The 21,539-nt window shown below is 47.5% G+C and overlaps 1 protein-coding gene across 3 annotated transcripts in view; it reads right to left on the bottom strand.

Annotated features, from left to right (window-relative positions):
- Positions 1-21,539, bottom strand: part of CEP95 (centrosomal protein 95) — a 1,206,983-nt gene that overhangs the window by 375,449 nt on the left and 809,995 nt on the right. For all 3 annotated transcript variants that reach the window (XM_069655013.1, XM_069655014.1, XM_069655015.1), the window contains one exon: positions 18,861-19,054. In XM_069655013.1, coding sequence (XP_069511114.1) covers positions 18,861-19,054 — 194 coding nt within the window. The remainder of the gene's footprint in view (positions 1-18,860; positions 19,055-21,539) is intronic.

Below are 21,539 nucleotides of genomic sequence, written 5' to 3'. Positions count from 1 at the left end.
CTTTCCATAGCAGAAGGGAAGGGTGACCAGACCAAAAAGGAAAGAAGTGGAAAAGAGGAAAGACATCATAGCAGTATGGCAAACCCCGAGCCCACTCTCCCTTACTGTGTAGGCCGGCCAGAAAGCCCGACCATGTGGAGGTCCGAATGCCGGATCTTAAGTGCCGGAACCCACAGCCGTAGACGATTCCCCCGTAGTGTTCGTTGAAGATGTTCTTGATAGGCGAAGTGACTTAACGGGGATTAAACCGACAATTCGGTAAGATAAACAATGTCTCATGAAGAGCTCCGCTATAGGGCGACCAGTTATCTGGGCGGAGAAAAACAATCTGAGGGACCTCGGCGCGTGAGGGATTTTGGGTACTACACACGTCACGATAGGGATAGTGTTTCAGACACACCTATGCCGACGTCCCCTTTCGGTCCCCCGAAAGACAAGATGCAATACTCCGAGGTTACCACTGGATGTCGGACCATATGCACAGCATGTGATTCTAAGCAGATTAACAAGCATCAGAAACAATATTCAACCCAGGTCACTTCTTGAATCGGACATGCCATGGCAGGTTCCAATTTACCAGTCATAGAATTAGTAAGGGCCCAACATTTTGAGGAGCTAGCACAATTTAGTGTTTCAAGGGTGTATTGGTTATCCGCAAGGCGATCAAAACTAGGCTTTTTGTCGGATATGTTTGTTTTAAACTTGCTTTGACAACTGCAGCACCTGTAACTATGCAACCTGTTGTCACTCGTATGTTGTACAAACCTTTAGCCGGTCTAAGAATCTTCCATGGGCGACATTCATGTAACCCAGAAGAACAAGTTACTTCTTACCTTGTAACGTACTTTCGACGGGATGTTCCTCCGACGTATTCCTCATTTAGATATCTCCTTCCAGCTCTGCTGGCCTCGTAAAATTTTTTCTCTAGAGGGCGCTGCGCGTCGACGTCCCCCGAGTCGATGTCCCTCGACAGCCGCCGTATCAACGTCATCCTGCCTATAAAGTCGCGCGCAGCGTCCGTTGCTCAGTTCCGTTTTGTAGCCCACAATAATACTTTCTGGACTAACTAATCACCCTGAAGGAGCATAAGCTGCAACAACAAGGGAAGTAGAACTGCGGGGATGGATGGGAGGGTCGATGAGGAATACGTCGGAGGAACATCCCGTCGAAAGAACGTTACAAGGTAAGAAGTAACTTGTTCTTCGAAGGGATTGTGTCCTCCGACGTATTCCTCATCTTAGATAGGCTCCCATAGCAGTATTCTATTATCGGAGGAGGGAGTACTGACTTCACGCTGTCTTCTATTGATGAATAGAATGCAGTACAGCCCTTCCAAACCTAGTCTCTTGACTGGAGGAGGAATCCAAATTGTAAAAACGTGTAAAGGTATGGACAGACGACCATGTAGCGGCCGCACATATGTCTTTAACCGGCACGCCTCTTTTGAGGGCCGATGAAGCTGCAATACCTCTGGTCGAATGAGCCCTAAGGTTTTGAGGGGGCTCTTTCCCTGCCAGTTTATAACATTCCAGAATGGCTAGAATGATCCATCTGGAAATGGTCTGCTTAGTTATTGGTAACCCCAGCTTGTGACCTGCGTAACCTACAAACAGCTGATCTGCCTGTCTTATCCTGGCAAGTCTACTGATGTAAAAACTTAAAGCCCTCCTAGGGTCTAGCCTGTGTAACCTCTCTTCCTCTTTCCCCGGGTGAGGAGGAGGATAGAAAGATGGTAGGGTAATCTTCTGAGTGATATGGAATTCAGAAACCACCTTTGGGAGGAAATTAGGCTTCACTTGCAGGACAACTTTGTCTTTGTGAAATATTGTGTGAGGGGGTTTACAAGAAAGAGCTTGTAATTTGCTCACCCTTCTAGCAGATGTAAGTGCTATTAATAAAACAGTTTTAAGGGTAAGGAATCTTAACGAACAAGACTGGAGAGGTTTGAAAGGTGTACCCATCAGGAAAGTTAGTACTAAGTTTAAATCCCATAGGGGAATTTGGAATGGTCTTGGGGGATAAACATTGGTTAACCCCTTTAGAAACTGTATTACCAAGGGTAATTTGAAATAGGATGGTTCTTCCGCAGTACGCTTAAAGATGGATAGCGCTGCGCGATAGCCCTTAATGGTGCCAACTTGAAGGCCTGAATTTGCCAAATGTAGTAGGAAGGACAAAACCATTGGTGTACCACATGAAAAAGGGTCGATATTCTGTTCTCTACACCACTTGCAAAATCTGTTCCAACGGCAGTGGTATAAAGACTTTGTTGCTGTCCTCCTTGCCGAAAGCAACACCTCCATAACATCATCAGGGAGGTCCCAATCCTTGTACCTCAGCCTTTCAGAAGCCAAGCGTGAAGGTTGAGGGTTTTGATGTCTGGATGGAGAACCAGACCTCCCTTCTGTGAGAGTAGGTTCTCTCTGAGTGGAAGTCGAATTGGAGGGCAGATGGACAAGTCTAGAAGGTCCGGGTACCACGTTCTCCTGGCCCAATCCGGGGTAATTAGGATCATGGTTCTCCGGAATCTTCTCAACCTCCTGATCATTTGAGGAATGACAGGGACCGGTGGGAACGCGTACAGAAGCGGAAACTCCCAGTCCACTATGAACGCGTCTCCCAGAGCTCCTCTCGGGGGAAATTCCCTTGAGCAGAACAGGTCGCATTTCCTGTTTAGGCTGGTGGCCAACAGATCTACCTGAGGGGTTCCCCAAAGGGCGAAGATCTCTTGAAGGACTTCCTGAGCTAGCACCCACTCGTGGGAGACTGTGTTATGCCTGCTCAGAGCGTCCGCTTTCAAGTTCTTCTCTCCGGCTAGGTGAACTGCCGATAGAGAGATTCCTTCTTGGATTGCCCAAAACCAGAGCTGCATCGCCTCTCTGCACAGGGGTAGTGATCCTACGCCTCCTCTTTTGTTGAGGTAATGCATGGCCACCGTGTTGTCCGTCATAATCAGGGCGTTCTTCCCTTGTACAGCTGGCAGGAACGCCTTCAGCGCAAGTCTGATGGCTCTCAGCTCTAACATGTTGATATGTAGTCTGGACTCCGATGGAGACCAACGACCGCTGATGGTCAAGTCGTTGGCGTGGGCTCCCCACCCCGTGAGTGAGGCATCCGTGACTACTGTTATCTCCGGCCAGGGTTGCCAAAACTGTTCTCCTTTCAGAATGTTCTCCTGACAGGCCCACCACTGAAGGTCTCGAGCCACCCTGCCGGGAACCTGAAGAAGATCTGTCATTCTCCCTGAGAATTGTGACCACTGAGTCCTCAGTGCCCACTGGAGGGATCTCATTCTCAGGCGAGCCTCTGGCACTAGGAAAATGCAGGATGCCATGAGGCCTAGCAACCTCAAAAAGTCGAAGGCTGGGAGACGTTGGGCATGTTGGAACGTGGTAACCATCTGCAGAATATCTTGAGCCCTCACCTCTGGTGGCGAGGCTTTTCCCAGGCAAGTGTCCAGGATCGCTCCTATGAACTGGAGTCTCTGCGATGGTATCATTTGTGACTTCTTTAAATTGAGGGAGAAGCCCAGTCTGTGAAGGAAGTGGCACACGTGATTTAGCTGGATCTGAGCTTGTTCTGGAGAAACAGCCCTGATCAACCAATCGTCCAGGTAGGGGTAGACGTGAATCCCTTCCCTCCTTAGACTTGCAGCCACTACCGACATTAACTTGGTGAAGACCCTCGGGGCGGAGGTCAGCCCAAATGGCAGCACTCGAAATTGATAGTGAGAGTTGCCAATTGCGAACCTCAGGTATTTCCTGTGTTTGAGATGGATAGGCACATGGAAATAAGCGTCCTGAAGGTCCAGAGATACCAACCAGTCCTGGAACTGAAGGGCCTGGAGGATCTGAGAAAGAGTGACCATCTTGAATTTGTCTTTTCTGAGGAATTTGTTCAATTCTCGCAAGTCCAAGATGGGTCTCATTCCTCCGTCTTTCTTTGGAATGAGAAAGTAAGGGGAGTACCAGCCCTTGTTCCTCTCTGCTACAGGTACCGGTTCTATGGCACCTTTCTCTAGCAGGTCCCAGATTTCCTGCAAGAGGAGCGGATCTAGAGCTTTCTGAGAGCTGATCCCCGGTGGATGACTGAGGTATACGTAGGAAAGGCAGGCAGTAACCTTGGGCAACTGTTTCCAATGCCCAAGCATCTGACGTGATAGCCTGCCATACCGCCAGATGTTGAGTCAACCTGCCTCCTACAGGTGTCCTGTGAGGGAAGTCCTCAGAGTGGTTTTGGGGCGGCTGATGCAGATGCCGATGGTAAAGAGGTACCTGCTGTTGCTGCGGCTTTTGAATATCTACCCCGTCCACCTCGGGTAGTTCTTCTTTGTCCCCTTTGAGCCGGTCGTCCTCTACCTCTTCCGAATGCGGAGTAGAAGCGAAAGGACTTGCCCCTCGCAGAGGTTCCTGTGGGACGAAAAGGAGTCTGACGGATTGCAGCTCCTAGGGATTTTGCTGCTGCTTTTGAAGTTTGCAGTTTCTCTAAACTGTCATCCGCCTTTTTCCCGAACAAAGAAGAGCCATCGAATGGCATGTTCAAGAGCCTGGCTTGCACATCTGGGGCAAAACCAGACTTTCTCAACCAAGCGAATCTCCTGGTTGATGTACTTGCCGCCATTGCTCTGCTGATACTGTCAGCCGAATCAATGCCCGTCTGGAGGGATTCGCACATAGCGTCTTTACCGTCCTGTATAATATTCAGGAAAGCATCCCTTTCTTCTCCCTCCGGGATGCAGTCAGCCGCTGTAGAAGCACACTCCCAAAGTGTATGGCTGAACCTAGCAAGGGTGCAAGTAGCATTAACAGATTTTAACGCCATGCTACATGCTGAAAAGACTTTCTTTGCCATAGCATCATATTTTTTATCGTCCCTGTCCTGTGGGACGGTAGGATAAGCCGTCTTGACATCGGTAGAGGATGCTGCCTGTACCAGCTGACTTTCTGGGGATGGGTGTTTAGACAAAAACTCTGGGTCTGTAGAAGATACCCTGTACTTTGTAGACAGTTTTTTATTTACTGCTGGTACTACATCTGGGGTTTCCCAGTTTGTCATGACCTTTCTCTGAAGAGCTTTATGAAAAGGCACCACAGGATCCTCCTGTGGGCCTTTGTCAAGAATATCCGTGAGGTCATCTTGTCACCCCATGAACTCTGTGATCCTGGCCATTAAGGCTCTATAGGGGGTTTCAGCATGCTCCCCCGGGTCTGGCTTAGCAAACTCCACCTCAGGGGAAGTGTCTAACCCACTTGCCTCATGTAAGGAATCATGAAGATCCTTTAACCTGCGCTCTTCAGAGGAAAATTCCTCTCCAATTGGGGTTACAGGTCCCTGCAACTCAAATGTGTCTTCCTGTTCAGACAGTTCACCCTCTTCCAAAATTGAGGACATAGTTCTCAATTGTTCTGAACTCATAAAGGGAGTAAATCCCATTTCCAAGGCAGAGGGTGCCGAACTTGTCATTATCGGCCTCGAAAACGTCGATGCCGACGTCGAAGGCTTCGAGCGTGGCGTCGAAAACAAAGGTGGAGGCCTCGAAGACCTCGACAGAATTGGAATTCTACTCGACAATCTCGAAGCCATCGACGTCGAGGACCTGGGGATAGACACTGGGTGTGTCGTAACCGTGACTTTTCTTGGCGTCGACGCCGGTGTCGAAGCTGGCGTCGAGTCGACAGACCCGTGTGTCGAAGGTCCCTTCGACAACGGCGTCGAAGACATCGACCTCGACGGAACCCTCGTCGACGGCGTCGACGGAACCTTCGAGGAAGGTTTGGAGGTCATAGTCCTACTCGAGGGTTCGAGACGCACTCAAGAGGTTTCCTTCGCCGGGTACTGCGACTCGCAGCGTTTTTGACCTTCGGTTCTTTCGACCAGATCATCGCTCTCGGCAGTCTTCGTGGGGGTCGAGGCCGCTTTCTCGAAGACGCTCATCATATTTTTGCGGAATTCCTCCCATTCAGCCCGGGAACTATGTTTCGTGGGGCAAGGGATTCTTTTTGGCGAAACAGAGGAAGAGGAAGACAGAGAAGGGGATCTTCGACGTCTCCTCTTCGAGTGCTTCGATCTCAAGGAGTGATGAGACCCACTCCGAGACCTGGAGCGCGAATGGTGACTTGGAGACGAGTGTCTCGACTTCGTCGACGAAGAAGCTTTAAAAGTCTTAACTTTCTCCAGCTTCCCCCTATGCTCCTTCAGGGCCTTAGCTGTCATGGACATACAGTCCTCGCATTCCGAACAATGGTGTTCAGCTCCCAAACACCACAGACAAACTCTGTGAGGGTCAGTCAACGACATCTTTTTCCCACAATCTCGACATTTCTTGAAGCCGGATCGAGGAGTTGTCGGTTCCGACGAGGAAGCCATCGAGTACGGATCGAATGACTCGAGGTAAATAGGATTAATCTGACTAAGAACTGAGCAACGGTATTCCGAGGCACTGAGTAAGCGCGGAAAAACGGAACTGAGCAACGGACGCTGCGCGCGGCCTTTATAGGCAGGATGACGTCGACGTCGATACGGCGGCTGTCGAGGGACATCGACTCGGAGGACGTCGACGGGCAGCGCCCTCTAGAAAAAAAAATTTCCGAGGCCAGCAGAGCTGGAAGGAGATATCTAAGATGAGGAATACGTCGGAGGACACAATCCCTTCGAATCAAGCCTTCTTCAGCTCATCTTAGCGCCTCGATGCCCAACGGCTGCAGTGCGCTCTACAAATCTAAATAAATAAATCTTTATTGAACAATTGCATTTTTTTAAGACTTAAAATGCTATCCTGCCATCATAGCTGTGCTTGAACTTTTTAAGCCCAGTAGGTTGAACCTTTCTTCAAACAGTAGTATAGTAGAGTTCAAATTATCAACAGATAAAATATGCCCTGCAAAATTGGCCCCTCTTACAAGCAGTCTTACCACAACCGTAAATTTGTAGTAAGCAGTTGCATTCCATTTATCATGAGGCCACTTTTGGCAGGGGAAATCAAAGTTGCCATAGGTTGGAAGACAAGGGGAAAGTGTAAACAAAAAAAGCACAATTAGATGGTCACTTGGGCCAATGTTCCTGAGGCATAATGGGGAAAACAACAACTTTAGGCCCGAGGATAAATACAAGTGATCAACACAATACCTCTGCCCCAAGTACAACACCTTCGGGAATCGTGGGGCACTACCTCCAGTGTACATAAGACCAAATCGCAGCTATGCATAAAGGAATCCCAAATGAGTCCTCTATTGTTGTGGCTCGTAGAGGCCCCATGTAGATCTGAAGAAAAATCTTTAGCATGGCCACTTCTGCACAAACTGCATTGTAGTCCCCCCTAATGATGTTATTGTGGTGCCTTTGCCCCAGCCAGTTACTGATGCTCAAATCTATAGATGACTGTAGGGAATGATAGGTCTTCTTAACAGGATTCCAATACAGATTTATAATAAGTAGTTCAGTTGCCAAACCCTTCAAGTACAGGCCCCACTGCTAAACGTCACCCATTTGTAGAACCCATTTGGTAGGAACTGACACTTCGGTTTAAATCAATTGCTCCCAGCAACTACCTCCCCCGCCCCAGAAAGCTACCCAGAGTCTAGTTTGCAAAACGTTTTAAACCCACCAAGATAAAAATGATCAACTGCCATGGTTTCCTGCAATAACAAAATGTGATAATCTTGGAAGGTTTTATCTAAATTAAAACCCTGGGAGATATTCATAAAGTACACACGTTCCACGCTGAAATGTAAGGTTAGGATGGTTAAAGCTAGATGGAAAGGGTTTCCACTTGGGTGAACGTATATATTGCTTCAGTCAAACAAGACCAATCTTGATCGTGAGGTTTATTTGTTACTTGAAGCGGTACATTGTTGACCGAATTGGATCTTTTGACAATATCACCCTCCTTATGTTGGATGTGCTGTGCAGTCAAGATATTTACAGCCAGCACTTGGGATGCAGCCAGGAATGAAGATACTGCACCAGCACTTGAAAATCTAAACAAATTAAAGCCTAATATTCTAAGTATTTCCTACAGATGGGCTATGTTTGAATAAGAGTAGATCACCAATCTATTTGTACCACAGGCCAGAAAGTTTAACATAGTCAATGTCACCTGTATGTAGTGGTCGCAAAGCAGGAATATATGAAAATACTTCGAGTAGTTTACTCCTTTTCATTTTCAGATCACCGTTTACTTGAACTTTTTCCCCATCCAACAATCCTTTCGTTGTAGTAGCCTAACGAAGCCTTAATTGATGGCTGAGAAGTAGATTGGGACAGGGCTGCCAAAGTTACTGAATTAGTGTCACAGTTCACAGACATCCGCACATCTTTATCTCCTGTGGAAACAAGAGCATTTTTGTTATCAAAGGAGGAATTTTGTCTTGAACCACCTCCAAATTACTTGTCGGAAGAAGAATAGCAGAAATGTTCTTCTGATTTGAAGCGTCCCTCTTCCTGTCCAAAATAGTGGTTTTAGATATATTAGGACTGCTATCTGGAAATTCTTGCCTTAAGTCTATTTCTCCTTCAGTAGGAAGAGAACACAGAGGTTTGCGTGATGATGCTCGTTTGTTGTTGTTGGTATTTGGTTGGTTCTTAGTTTTTTTCTGCTGAGATTTATATCCTTTTTGTTTGTTTTTTTGGGGTTCACAGGTGGTCAAGCATTATCTTGTTGACCCATGCTAAGGTACAATGACCCTCGTCACCCGGGTGCTCACTCTCCCTAGGTGACTCAAACAATACCAGCGACCAACTCGGCCTAGAATAGTGGTGGAGTGCTATCAGTTGTTTACTGGATTCCCACGTTCACTTCCGGGTTGATCGATTTATCCAAGTCCAGAAGTAAACCTCTGGCACCCAAAGCGTTAACGGCAGGCCTAAAAAAAAGTTGCATTTTGATCACTGTCTATGCTGGGGCTCTCCCACCTGCCTCATGTGGGCTTCCTGCAACACCCACAGAATTGCTTGGGTAAGACTAGTGTTTTGTGTTAAGTCCAAGTGGCGCAGCATTATTTTTTGTCAAAAATGCATTTAAATTCGTAATTACTACCACGCACGTCGAGGTTTGACTTTGGAGGAGCAGCACCTTTGGGGGCATTCATCTTTCCTGCTTTAGTGACATTTTCTTTGCATCCTGCAACCCAGCCTCATTGTGCCTATGCTTTCCAACATGGCTGCATATTTTGTTCCACCTGAACTGCACCCTTGGGTTGGCCCTGTTCCCGCTCCCGATGGTTGCATTTGGCTTGTTAAGCCAATGAGAGCAACCGGGAGGCAGGAGCCGTCTATCCACCTAAGGCCCACAACAAAGGCCCTGTCTGCCACTGTACGCTGACACGCTGCCCCTCACCCTGCTTGCCCCCCGTGATGGCTGTGTGTGTGCCCCTCACTCCTCTTGCCCCCCGTGATGGCTGTGTGTGTGCCCCTCACCCCTCTTGCCCCCCGTGATGGCTGTGTGTGCCCCTAACACCTCTTGCCGGCACTGTGATGGCTGTGTGTGCCCTTGACCCCCGTGATGGCTGTGTGTGCGCCCCTCACCCCTGTTGCCCCCTGTGATGGCTGTGTTTGTGCCCCTCACCGCCCTTACCCCCCTGATGGCTGTGTGTGTGTGTCCCTCACCCCTCTTTCCCCCTGTGATGGCTGATATGTGACGCTCACCCTCCTTGGCCCCTGTGATGGCTGTGTGTGACCCTAACCCTCCTTGGCCCTTGTGATGGCTGTGTGTGTGCCCCTCTCCCCCCTTGCCCCCTGTGATGGCTGTGTGTGCCCCTCACCCTCTTGACCCCCGTGATTGTTGTGCGTTTTCTTTTCATACATGCCTCCTGACCTGTATGTTAGTTGCCTGTCTGTGATCCGCCCCCCCTCGTTTGTTCTTCTCCTATCTCTCCCCCCAGCTCTATAAGGCGTCAGGCCTAATTTGTTAGTCACTTGTTTTGTTCTTCTCCTTTTCCCTCATTCCATTCCCCTCCTCCACCTCCTCTTGTTAAATTCTGGCACAACCTCAATTACTGTCAGGCATAGTAATGAAACCGCTTGTCTGTTCTCATTTTGCCTTCCTCCGACTCTCCCCTCCTCTTCATTGTTCCTTGAAATGTCACCAGGCTGATTATGATAGTTATTTTTCACATTCTGAATGTTTCAAGGACTTGTAAGAATGGACCTGTATTCTCCCATGTCCCCTCCCTGCCTTGAAGCTGTTTGAAACACATTGTGTATAGGCGCTATACAAATAAACAATCAATTTACATTTGTATGTTCTGGTTTACTTCTTTGATCTTATTTGCATTGTCTTGGACAATGTGCTTGATGTTGTTGTGCAATTTTTTTTTGTTTTTTTGTAAATTTGGTTTTATTAGTTTTACGGATACAAGTCATGCAAAAAAAGGATACATTGAGTACACAATTAACTATCTCATAATGAAGAAGCAAACCCTTAAATTTCGGCGTATTTAGTGTCTGTCCTGCAAACACATTCTTCATACATAGGGTTTGCGCAAAAACATGACCTTGCATGGAGTTTGTATTGGTTCGAAATGGATATCCGTGTGGCTGCCTGGCATGTGGCGTCCCATAGGTCTGGGGTGAACAGGTCGGCGAAATCTGTTTCCCATCTGCTTCTCAGTGAGTCCGTGGTCACCCCCTCTCCTATCAGTGTTCTGTACATATCAGATATTAGGCCTTTCATTACAGTTCTTGAGTCCGGTATTGTCTCAAAAGCGGTGAGTTGTCTCATTAATTTTGGTTTCCACATGGCTCTTGTCAAAACCCCTTTTATCTGAAAGTATTGAAAGGTGGATAATGGGCCTATTCCGAGGGCTTTGGTTAGTTCAGGGAGCGAGATGAAGGAGTCTTTCCGTTGCAGTTGCCCTACTCTCTCCAGTCCAGCCTCATACCACGATTGGAACCTTCTGACTTCTGGGATATGGTCGTTGATTCCTGGGGACCATAAGTGGCTGAGGGGAGCCGGCCAGGTAGTAATGTTTTGCATGTTCTTGCCGTGTGTCCAGATATCCCAGATGGTCAATAGTATCGGGTGGTCCGAGTTTTCTACAGATTCTTTTTTAGGTGCCCATAACCATTCAGATACTGTGGCTGGTGTAAAATAGTGGTTGTCCATATTGACCCACTGGGTGTCTGATTACGTAGGTGTGGAATCAATACGCCAAGTTGGTAGGCTTCGTAATATTTTTGAAAATTGGGAAGCCCAACTCCACCTTTATCTTTAGGGAGCGTTAGGGTCTTATATGGAATTCTTTCTTTTTTCCCTTGCCATAGGAATTGGAGCATGGCCCTTTTGATCTCAGTAAAAAAGCTTTTTGGAATCCTAATGGGTATCACTTGAAAAGGATATAAGAACCGGGGAAAGGATATCATCTTTATTGCATTGAGCCGGCCTAGCCAGGATATTGTGAGCTTATCCCATCTTGTCAAGTCTAACCTAAACTGCTTCAATAGGGGAGGGAGGTTTGCTTCAAATAAGTCACTTAGATTCTTCGTTATTTGTATTCCCAGGTATTGTAGTCGTGAGTGTTCGATATTGAGACCGAATGGGGAGAATCTGATGGTATTCTCGTCTTTTTGACCTTGGAGGGGAATGAGTGTGGACTTTGTTTTATTTATTTTGAACCCAGAGAGTTTACCATATTCTTCTATCATGCAGAGAGCCCAGGGGATGGAGACGGAGGGGTTCGTGATGTGGAGGAGGATGACGTCTGCATAGAGGGCAATTTTGTATTCTGTTGTCCCCAGTCAAATACCTTCTAGTGTAGGGTCTGCCCTTATTGCGATTGCAGGGGTTCTAAGGAGAGGACAAAGAGAATCGCCAAGTGGGGGCATCCTTGTTGGGTTCTACGCTGCAGGTTGAACCACCGTGAGTATTCCCCGTTCACAAATATAGATGCCTTGGGGTCTGTATAAACTGCGTGCATCGCTCTTCTAAATCTAGTGCCCATTCCCACCTTTTGCAGTACTGCCTCAAGGAACCCCCATTCCACCCTATCAAAGGCCTTTTCTGCGTGGATGGAAAGTAGAGCTGGGTCATTCTCCATGGTCTGGGATGCGTGGATCAGGTGTAAGGTTTTGCGGATTGCGTCTGCCCCTTGTCTGCCCAGAATGAACCCGACCTGATCGGAGTGTATAAGTTGAGGAATGAGGGTTTCAAGCCTCGCCGCCAAGATTCTGGTGTATATCTTTGCGTCAAGGTCGAGTAGTGAGATGAGGCGGTAAGATGAACATTTCGTAGGATCCCTCCCAGCCTTTGGGATAACAGTGATCAATGCCTTGGTAAAGGAGTCTGGGGGCTTCCCCGTGTCCATTATTTCATTGAAGAGGAGTGTCAGGAAGGGAGCCAGTGCGGTGGTGAAGGTTTTATAAAATCTGGCGGTGTAGCCGTTTTCGCCCGGGGACTTGCCCAATGTTAACCTTTTTATGGCGGCTTGGACCTAGAGTTCTGTAATGGGGGATTTTAGTGATTCGACCTCTAGGTCAGGAATACGGGGTACATCTATTGAGGACAGATAGGACTCTGTCTGTGATCGTTCAGGGTCTACCTTAGAGGAATATAAAGTTTCATAAAAATTGGCAAAATGTTCTGGGATTGTGGTGTGGGCGTGTGATATAGGGGAGGATTCATCTTTAATTTCTAATACTCTTCGCTCAGCTCTTTGTTTTCGCAGCCTGGCGGCGAGAAGTGCGTCGGCCTCATCTCCCTTCTCGTAGAATTTTTGTTTTAGAAATCTCAGTTTACGCACAACCTGTTCATGCTCTAGTAGTTCCAGTTCATTTCTTTCTCTCTGGCTTTGTTCATTTTCTGAGGATCTACTTCTTCGCCTATTTTGGGTGTGCTTTCTAATTGGCAGATTTCAGTTTGGAGCCTTTGTTCAATAAGATTACGTTCTCTCTTCTTTGATGAGCCTTCCCTTATCAAAATCCCCCTCCAGGTGGCCTTCCCAGCCTCCCACACTGTTTGTTTGGGTACCTCTCCATTGTCGTTTGTTTTGACGAATTCAGAGATTTCTGTCTCCATTTCAGTTCTGAAGACGACATCCCTCCAAAGGCTCTCACTGCAGCGCCATTTCCGACTATTTTTAGTTAGGTCGGCCCACTGAATGTCTGTGAGGACCATGTTGTGGTCGGACCAAGTGATCAGGGTTATCTTTGCCTGTGATGTTACCTCAGAGAGCTCTCTAGAGAGATACATGTAATCTATGCGGATGTACGTATTGTGGGGAGCTGAATAGAAAGTGTAGCCCTGTTCTTCCGGGTGAAGAGCTCTCCATGCGTCCACCATGTTATACAGTTCCATCATATGAGCTAATTCAGTCGGTTCAGGTCTATTCTGATGAGCCGTGGTAGGGTTCCCAGGATTCCGGTCTGTAGCCGGGTTCGCCCACTGATTAAAATCTCCCCCCAAGATGATGTGCCCAGTGGCTTCCAGTAAGATCTTAGGGAGAAATCTAGACTGGCCTGTGTTCAGAGAGTACAAGGTGGCAATTGTGACGTTCAGATTACCTAGTTGCCCATTTGCTAACATTGCTCGTCCTTCAACATCTGACCATGTCTTGGTTAGCGCAAACTCTATGCCTTTTTTAATGAGGATTCCAACCCCCCCCTTGTGAGTGGGCCAGAGCCCCAAAATTCAGTTCCCACTCGTTTCCCAAGGATCTGTCGTTCATCTCCTTTTATGTATTTTGTTTCCTGGAGTAGGAGAATATCTAATTCGCTTCTATGAAATTCTCTGGCTACAAGGGACTGTTTTGTCAGTGAATTGAGCCCTTTAACATTGAGTGTTCCAACTCTTAAGGAGATCAGTTCCCTTATATTAATGTTCGTAGCCACAGTTCTTTCTCGCTGGAAGTTGTCTCTTTGTATACACTCAACGATTTTCTATGCTCATAAGTCGCTCGCTGCATTGACTGTTGTGGTTCATTATGTTTGCTGCTCTGACCTCATTTGTTTCCCTAACTTTTCCCTCACGCTCCCCCCCGCCCTTCTTCCTTCCTAATTGATGGCGTCCGATCGAGCCCGGTCTATTCCAGGTCGACATCGGACCACTTCCGGGGGTCATTACTTCACGCCCCTTCACCAGAGTAAGTCATCTTAGTCCAGAATGAGCCCCCTGGTGGTTCCCCCCTAATTATCTTCATTAGAGTCCAGGGAATGTGTGTGCGTTAGTGCATCCATATCACACTATTTACATACTTTGATTGGAATTGTCTTACCAGTATCACCTGGTTTCAGTTGTACGTTTCCGGGGAGAGATTGCCTCCTGAATTTTCGTGACCCCTTCACTCTCCTTCTCCGTGGGGCCTTGGAGTCGCCATTCTCTTCCTTCCCTGTTTGTTGCTTCTTGATTAGCATCTTCTCCTTTTGTTCCTAAGAGGTCAGATATGCACAATTTTATTTCTTTCTCTGATCGCAGTCCGAATCTGGTCCCCTCGTATTGGAACGTGAGGGAGAAGGGGTAACCCCATCTATATCGAAGGTTTTTTTCCTTGAGCATCTTCATCAGAGGGCCGCACATTTTTCTGAGGGCTAGGGTCAAGGAGGAGAGATCTTGGTAAATGGAGATTTGCGCTCCACATAGCCTAATCATCCCGCTCATCCTGGCCTTCTCAAAAATTCAAGCCTGAATCGGTGAAATCGGGCGAGGACTGAGTCCTCTTGCTGGGCCTCCTGCTCTATGAATTTGTTCAGTTACCGGTTCATCCACCTCATCATCCGTTGTCAGAAGTTTGATGATGTTTGATGATGTTGTGAAGTGTCTCCTTAAGGTCCGCTTCCGTTTCCCCCTCTCTCTCAGGAATACCAAAAATGTGTATATTATTCCTCCTCTCTCTATTTTCCAAATCGAGTTTAAGTTTAAACTCGTATTCGCGTTGTTCCAGTTCCGTCATTCTTTGGTCGAGTTGTCCTTCCAGTGTGTCAATGGAGGCCTGATTGTTTTAAACTCCCTCGAGTCTGTCCTCCATTCTATCGAGCCGTTGAGTGATCCTATCTATTTTCCGACCTATGTTTGTTCCCAGGTTCTTAATCTCCCCCAGTAGGGCAGCAATGTCTCTTTTCATCGCTGCAGCCAGGTCGTCTCCTGTAGTGGCGCAGTTTGCCATCTTGGCATCAGAGGTTATAACCGAGGTGGGGGTGTAGGCGAAGTGAGCCAGCTTATGCTTAGTACTCATACAGATCACAGATGGTGGGCCTGGGTAGAAATTGCGTGCGCTGTGATGGTCCACGCCTCACTCGTTCTAAAGGTGGATGACGGCGGCGAGACCGGAGTGCGACTGTAGAGTGGTAGGTAATTTCACAGAGAGAGTGGTTTATGTCGCATGTTGGGAGCCTCTATTCGAGTATTTCCTTTGGTTCGACATGTGTGCGTTGTCCCTTCGGTCTCCTAAGGGCTTTTGAAGGGCGGTGCGCACCACAGTAGGGGTATTAAAGTGTTTATGCACAAGGACTGTCACGGGAGCACAGTGTGCTATGGCGCCGTGAGGGTTCAGCTGTAAGCGAGAGCTAGTAGCAGTTCATTGCGAATGAGGGCGGATGTAATTGGTTGTTAACTGTTGCAGCCAGCGGAGGGTAGATATGTGTTCCTCATAGGGTCGCTGGGTTTGCAACATGCAAGTGGAGGTGGTACTTTTTATGGCCTGTAGGTAAGATGGTTATATCCACGCGCGGTCACTGCGCGGCAAGAATGGAGTGCAATTACGTTTGTTACACTGTCCTTTCGGTCCTCTCACCTTGTACATAGATGCCGGTTCTCCCTGGTGATGATGTAGTGGTAGAATGCTGTTGTGAGACCGGAGGGCGGCAGGGTCTATCACTGGCAGGCCAATCGCGTCCCCGTCAGAGAGATGCAGGTTCTCCGTACCCAGATAGAGTATTAGACTTCGGTCCGTGGGAGGCCCATACCCAGATGCATGGGTCGGTGAAGTCACGGTAGGCTCCAGCTGTTCGTCTGCAGGTTGTTAGCACTAAACGCCCATCCGTTATGGAGTGATTGTAGCAGTTTGCGTCCTACTCCCGCAAGTTACGCTAGATTGCGGATAAGGCGGCGCAGGTTCTTGTGTGGGCCTGGGGGTGGTGCTGTGGGCGGGCGGGGAGTCGTGCTGGGCAACCTGCCCTTGGGGGGGGGGGGGAGGAGGCGGGTAGGCGCTGTCCCCTGTCGGGTCAGATTATGAATTCTGCCTCTGGTGGGTTCACCTTGGAAGTCGCGGGTCTTTGAGGGCTCCACTCAGCAGCTTTCCCCAGCGTCACTCCGGCATGCGTTGGTATGTTCGCGATCCGCGGTTCGCTCCTTCGTGCTGCACTTATTCATGCTCACCGGGTCGGCTGGCAGATCTCACGTCCTCGTGTGAGGGTGTTTCACTTCGGGAGCCGCGCACACGCCTTCTGGCCCTTCTAACAGCGAGAGACACGTAGTTGGTTTCGATTTCCACGTGTCTCGGAGGCCCCAATTTTCCCTTGTGCTTTCTGAGGCCGTGGAGGGCCGATTTACATCGGGATTTTTTCTCAGGGTGGAAACGTTCACACGGCGAAATCCCGTATTTGTTCAGCGGGGTGGTTCCAAAAGACGGGGGCTCGTTCCATCTTCTGGGGTGCTGGTTACAGAGCTCACAGAGAGCATGCTGATCTCTGCGCCCACTGGTGGCTGTCCTTGTTGTGCAATCTTAATAATTACTCTAAGACTAGATGCAAGGTCGAGATAGAATTCGGTCCCAACGAGTCTCGGGAGGATAGCTCAGGGGCAACGTCCTCGCCTTGGAAGCAAACTACACTGAGAACCACAGGTTCGATCCCTGGGTACATGCTTAGAAACCTCTGGGTATTAAGCACGTTTAAGTAACCTATCGTATCATATATCATATCATGAATGAGGTAACATATTAGGAGGGCATTCCTAGGAGTAAAATAGTCTTCAGGACAAGGAATTTTAGAAACTGCTTCTTGAGGAGTTTGTTGCGTCGATACAGAAACTGGCATGGTACCCGAGCTGATTTCCTGGATAGTAGCGGTATCAGTAGAAGAAAAAAAAGACCCAAAAAAAAGTACATGGCTCATCCCCCAAATCGTGACATAATCGCAGGAAACATTCATCCAGGACAATTGAATGAGTATTGTCTGTTACATCCCCTGCGTCCAATACAGTTGGAAGCTATACAGCATTTGCTGCTGCGTTGGCACTCCCCATCGCCTGAGGCGTAGGTGATGTCGTATCTGTAGCAGTTATTAGTGCAATTGGAGGAGGCAAACAACCAGGCACGGATTCAATAATTTGGCAGAAAGTAGTAATTTTTGCATGTTTTTTTTGTGTGAGGTCTGTCCACCTGTGCAATCTGTACTAAGCACAGTAGGCGGCGCAAATCGTCTTAAGGCCCAAAGAATTAGCAGCAGCAAAGACGAAACCCCCTTCCATTTTGGTAATGCCATTACTATAGGTTGTAGAAAGAAGTCGAGGGGGCAGCCATAACAAAAGGACCTACTGATAAAACAGAAGGGTGGAAGGAGACTTTCGTCCAAAAATGGAAAATGGCTGTGAATAACAAAATGTGGCAAGCAACAAAAAAGAAAATATTGAGAGTAAAGAGAATTTAAAAAAAAACGTACTGGTGGATGCTTTGCACAGTCAAGAAGGACAGTAAGCTAAACTGCTCAACTCATCCACCTCAGCTGCCCTCTTCAGACCACACTTTCTGGACATTTACGCGTCTGCTCTGTGCTGGAAGTGCTTGTTTAAGCCTGTCTCCACCTCTTGCAGGCCCTGGGTAGTAGAAAGACTGCTCCAAGTCCACAAGTGCAGCGCCGTACACATTGACTCAATGTCAGCGCAGAACGCCACCGCAGACCACACTTACTGCACCCTTCCGCCAAGAAATGTTTAATATAGGGGACCACTGGTGTGAGCCATTGAAGTATCTTGGGCTAAATACATTTTTATGAAGGCCAAAGAAAAGAACTACATAAACAGTTGCTGATTTTTAAGGGAAATAGGAGTATAATGCATTAATTATGCATCAAAGGATATATGGTTGACAATACTGAGAAGCTAATGTATTTTGAACATGCAACCACTAATATTAACATGGATATTGCAGGCGTAATTAATGAGGAGGGCCATAGTGATCACTTATTACAGGTGAATGCTAAAACGTGGCACATGCTCCCTTTCTTGCCCCCAAATCCAGCATGGGATTTTTGCAGGAAGTTTATAGTTTGCGAATGAGAGGTGTGACAGCATCTGCAGTGTGCAAAACCAAAAATGGATGGCTGGAAGGTTTTGAATCAATCTTAACCATGGGCACTCCTCTGGGCAACCCTCCAGACCATTGTTTTTCAGTCTGCCAACCCACTACAAAAGGGGAAAAGACCATCAGCAAATCAGGCTTGGGCCCACCCCAAAAGGGGCAGTCCAGCCCGAACTGCTAGGTCACATCCTTTCCTTTCTGCACAAGACCACAAGCATCCCTTTTTGGGGGTGGGGCAATGTAATGGCATGGAGGGTTGCCAAGAGCTGCACCAGAAATTAAGATGAATTCCAAAACAGAACAACCATCACCCTTTGTTTTGCCAGCATCTTCAGTGTGCCACAAAACAGTGCAACTTCCTCTAAGTTCTTTTACGTGATGTTCAAGAACCCTCTGTTATTTCACAGTCTTAGTAATGAAAGGTGGGCTGTGGTCATTCAATAAATAATTTTGTGAACTTAAGTAGAACTGAATCATATCCAAGATAGAAGAATAAGATCACCCTAGCAGTATTGACACAAATGATGGGCTAGGTAAAGAGAAGATGGGTATGTATTCTTTACGGCTATTGTTCTAAACAAACAAAAAATAAGCTTATTTCCCCACAGAAGAGTGAAGTGAGGATAAGGACTGTACCTTTGCTTTTACTCTCTGCAGATCCAGTTCCTTCTGTATCTCTCTGCGTAAACTCTTCATTTGACCTTTGGCATCTTTGTTCAGTGCATCTTCAAACTGCATGTGAAGGGTATACCAGGATGGTAGTGGGGCCAGTGGCGGTGAGGAAGTTAGCGAGCGAGGCCTGCTGTGTGTTTTTCTGTGGTGTGTTGTGCCTGTCCAAAACAAACAGATCTTACGTTTGGGATATTTCAAAAGGCTTCAATACAGAGGTGAATATCAAATTTAGTTTCCTGTTCAGTGGCAGAAGAACCAGGAACCATTGGTCAGTAACATAATATATAGTTATGCACTAAATTAAATTCTAGGTCAACAACGGAGGCTAGCATTATGAATCAAGACTGCCCGTGTTGTAAGCTTGGGTAACCTTCATTGCTAAACAAACAGTTGTCTAAAGCTATAGTTTTTACAGAGTTACCACCTTTCACAGATTGGCAGGCTTTGTACTTTCTCTGCCAAGCTGGTCACCACCAGTACAAGTTAAAGAACAATCTATATGGGATAAATTACTCACCGTAATCATATTTCTGATGCTTGTATCTGTTTAGATTCAAATGCTGTGCATAGGCCGACATCTAGAGGAAGCTGCAGAGTATTACAGTTGTTTCCGAAATTTGAAAAGGAACGTCAATAGGGCGTGTCAGTAATACTAACCCTAGTTTGACGTCCACTGTACCCATGGTCCTTCATGGGTCAAGGTCCCTCAGATTGTTTTGTTTCTGACATGAGGTAGCATGAAGTGTAGCGCGAGTACAGGTGTATTAAAGCAGATATATATCAGACAAGCTCATAATCATCCATGCACCTTCTCTCCAAGGGGAGGAAGGGTGGGCGCATGTGAATCTAAGCAGATACAAGCATCAGAAATATGATTACAGTGAGTAATGTATCCCTTCTGAGACTTGTGGAATCTGCTTAGATCACATGCTGTGCATAGATTGGCGAGCAGTGTTAGGAGAAGGTGGTGGGTTGTGAGACGGTTCATGGGTAAACAGATGTTTTAGACCCGCTTGTTCCACCTGTGTATCTGTCTTGGAATGAGTGCCAATGCAGTAGTGCTGAGTGAAAGTGTGTACTGAGCTCCATGTAGCTGCTTTGCAAACGCTGTCTAAGGGGACATTTGCAATAAATGCCAGAGTAGCTCCTCTGCTCCTTGTGGAGTGAGCTCTTTGCGTTAAAGGCAGTGTCTTGTCTGACAGGGAATAGCACAGTTGTATGCATCCGACTATCCATCTGGAGATGGCATTCTCGGAAATGTGGTCCCCTTCTCTGCCTGGGGCTACTGAGACAAACAGTTGGTCTGTTTTTCTTAGCTGCCTGGTCTTGTTTACATAGTAAAGGACCGCCCTCCTTACATCTAGTGTGTGGAGTTTTACCTCAGCTGAGCTTTTGGGGTTCTGGAAGAAAGCCGGAAGCTCAATGGACTGGTTCACATGTAATTTGTAGATGAATTTAGGAGAGAACCTAGAATGAGTACGTAAAACCAGTTTGTCCATGTGTACGACAAAGAAAGGATCCTGCACTGACAATGCTTGCAATTCACTAACTATTCTTATGGAAGTAATAGCCTCTAAGAAGGCAGTTTTGTAAGTCAGGTGCTTAAGACTTGTACATCGGCTGAAAAGGAGGTCCCATGAGCTTAGCAAATACTACATTGAGATCCCAACCTGGCGGTGGGTTTGAAATTGGAGAGTGGAGTCCCTTTACTCCCTCCATGAATGCCTTGATGACCAGTACTTTCCACCGTTTTCACCAACTTGTTCATAAGAGGAGTCGGGGGGTGGAGGGGAGCGTAAGCAAATCTCCCAGACTAGTTCATCCATAGGGCGTACCCCTTGGAGCATGGTTGGGGGAAGCTGGACGCAAAGTCTGGGCATTGTTTGTTTTCGTATGTAGCAAACAAGTCTAGCGTGGGGAAACCCCACTGAGAGAAGAGGTGGTCTACGACATTTGTGTCTAGTTGCCACTCGTGTGCCTCTGGTAGGGGATCTCTGCTCCGTGAGTCGGCTAGAGAGTTGAGTTCTCCGGGAATATGTTGTGGTGATAGGAATATTTTCCGTTTGCATGCCCATTTCCGAATTTGTTGTGCTAGGTTGGACAGATTTGGAGAGCGTGTACCCCCCCTGTTTGTTGATGTAAAACATGGCTGTAGTGCTGTCGGTGAGGACTTGCATTGACTGGTTCGCTGGGTGTATTGTGAATGCCTGAAGGGCTTGAATACCACCAGTAGTTCGAACAGACTGATGTGGTTCTGCGTCGTTGCACGAGTCCACAGACCCTGTGCTGTGTGATGAGCCACCCATCCAGCGAGAGACGAGTCCGTCGTAACTATCGCCTGTACTTCTGGATCGTGGAAGGGTTTCCCCTTCAACAGATTTTCTCTTGTCCACCAGCGAAGGCTTTGACCTAGTGTTGGCGAAACAACCACTAGATCGACCACTGTTTCACCAACCACTCCTGCATGGGTCGCATGCGCAGGCGTGCGTGTGGTACCAGGTAAATGCAAGAAACAATCATGCCTAGCAAACGCATAGCTTTGCGTATGCTTATCTGGCGGTCGGCCTGATAATGAGGATTGCAGTAACACATTTTGGACTCTTACCACTGATGTGAAGACTAAACCCTCTTCTGAGTCTATTA

This window comes from Ambystoma mexicanum, chromosome 3q (genome assembly GCF_040938575.1).
Source record: "Ambystoma mexicanum isolate Mex_15411 chromosome 3q, UKY_AmexF1_1, whole genome shotgun sequence".
In the NCBI taxonomy this organism is placed as follows: domain Eukaryota; kingdom Metazoa; phylum Chordata; class Amphibia; order Caudata; family Ambystomatidae; genus Ambystoma; species Ambystoma mexicanum.
Note: the sequence above shows the minus strand (reverse complement) of the source record. Positions and strands in the feature narration are given on the sequence as shown.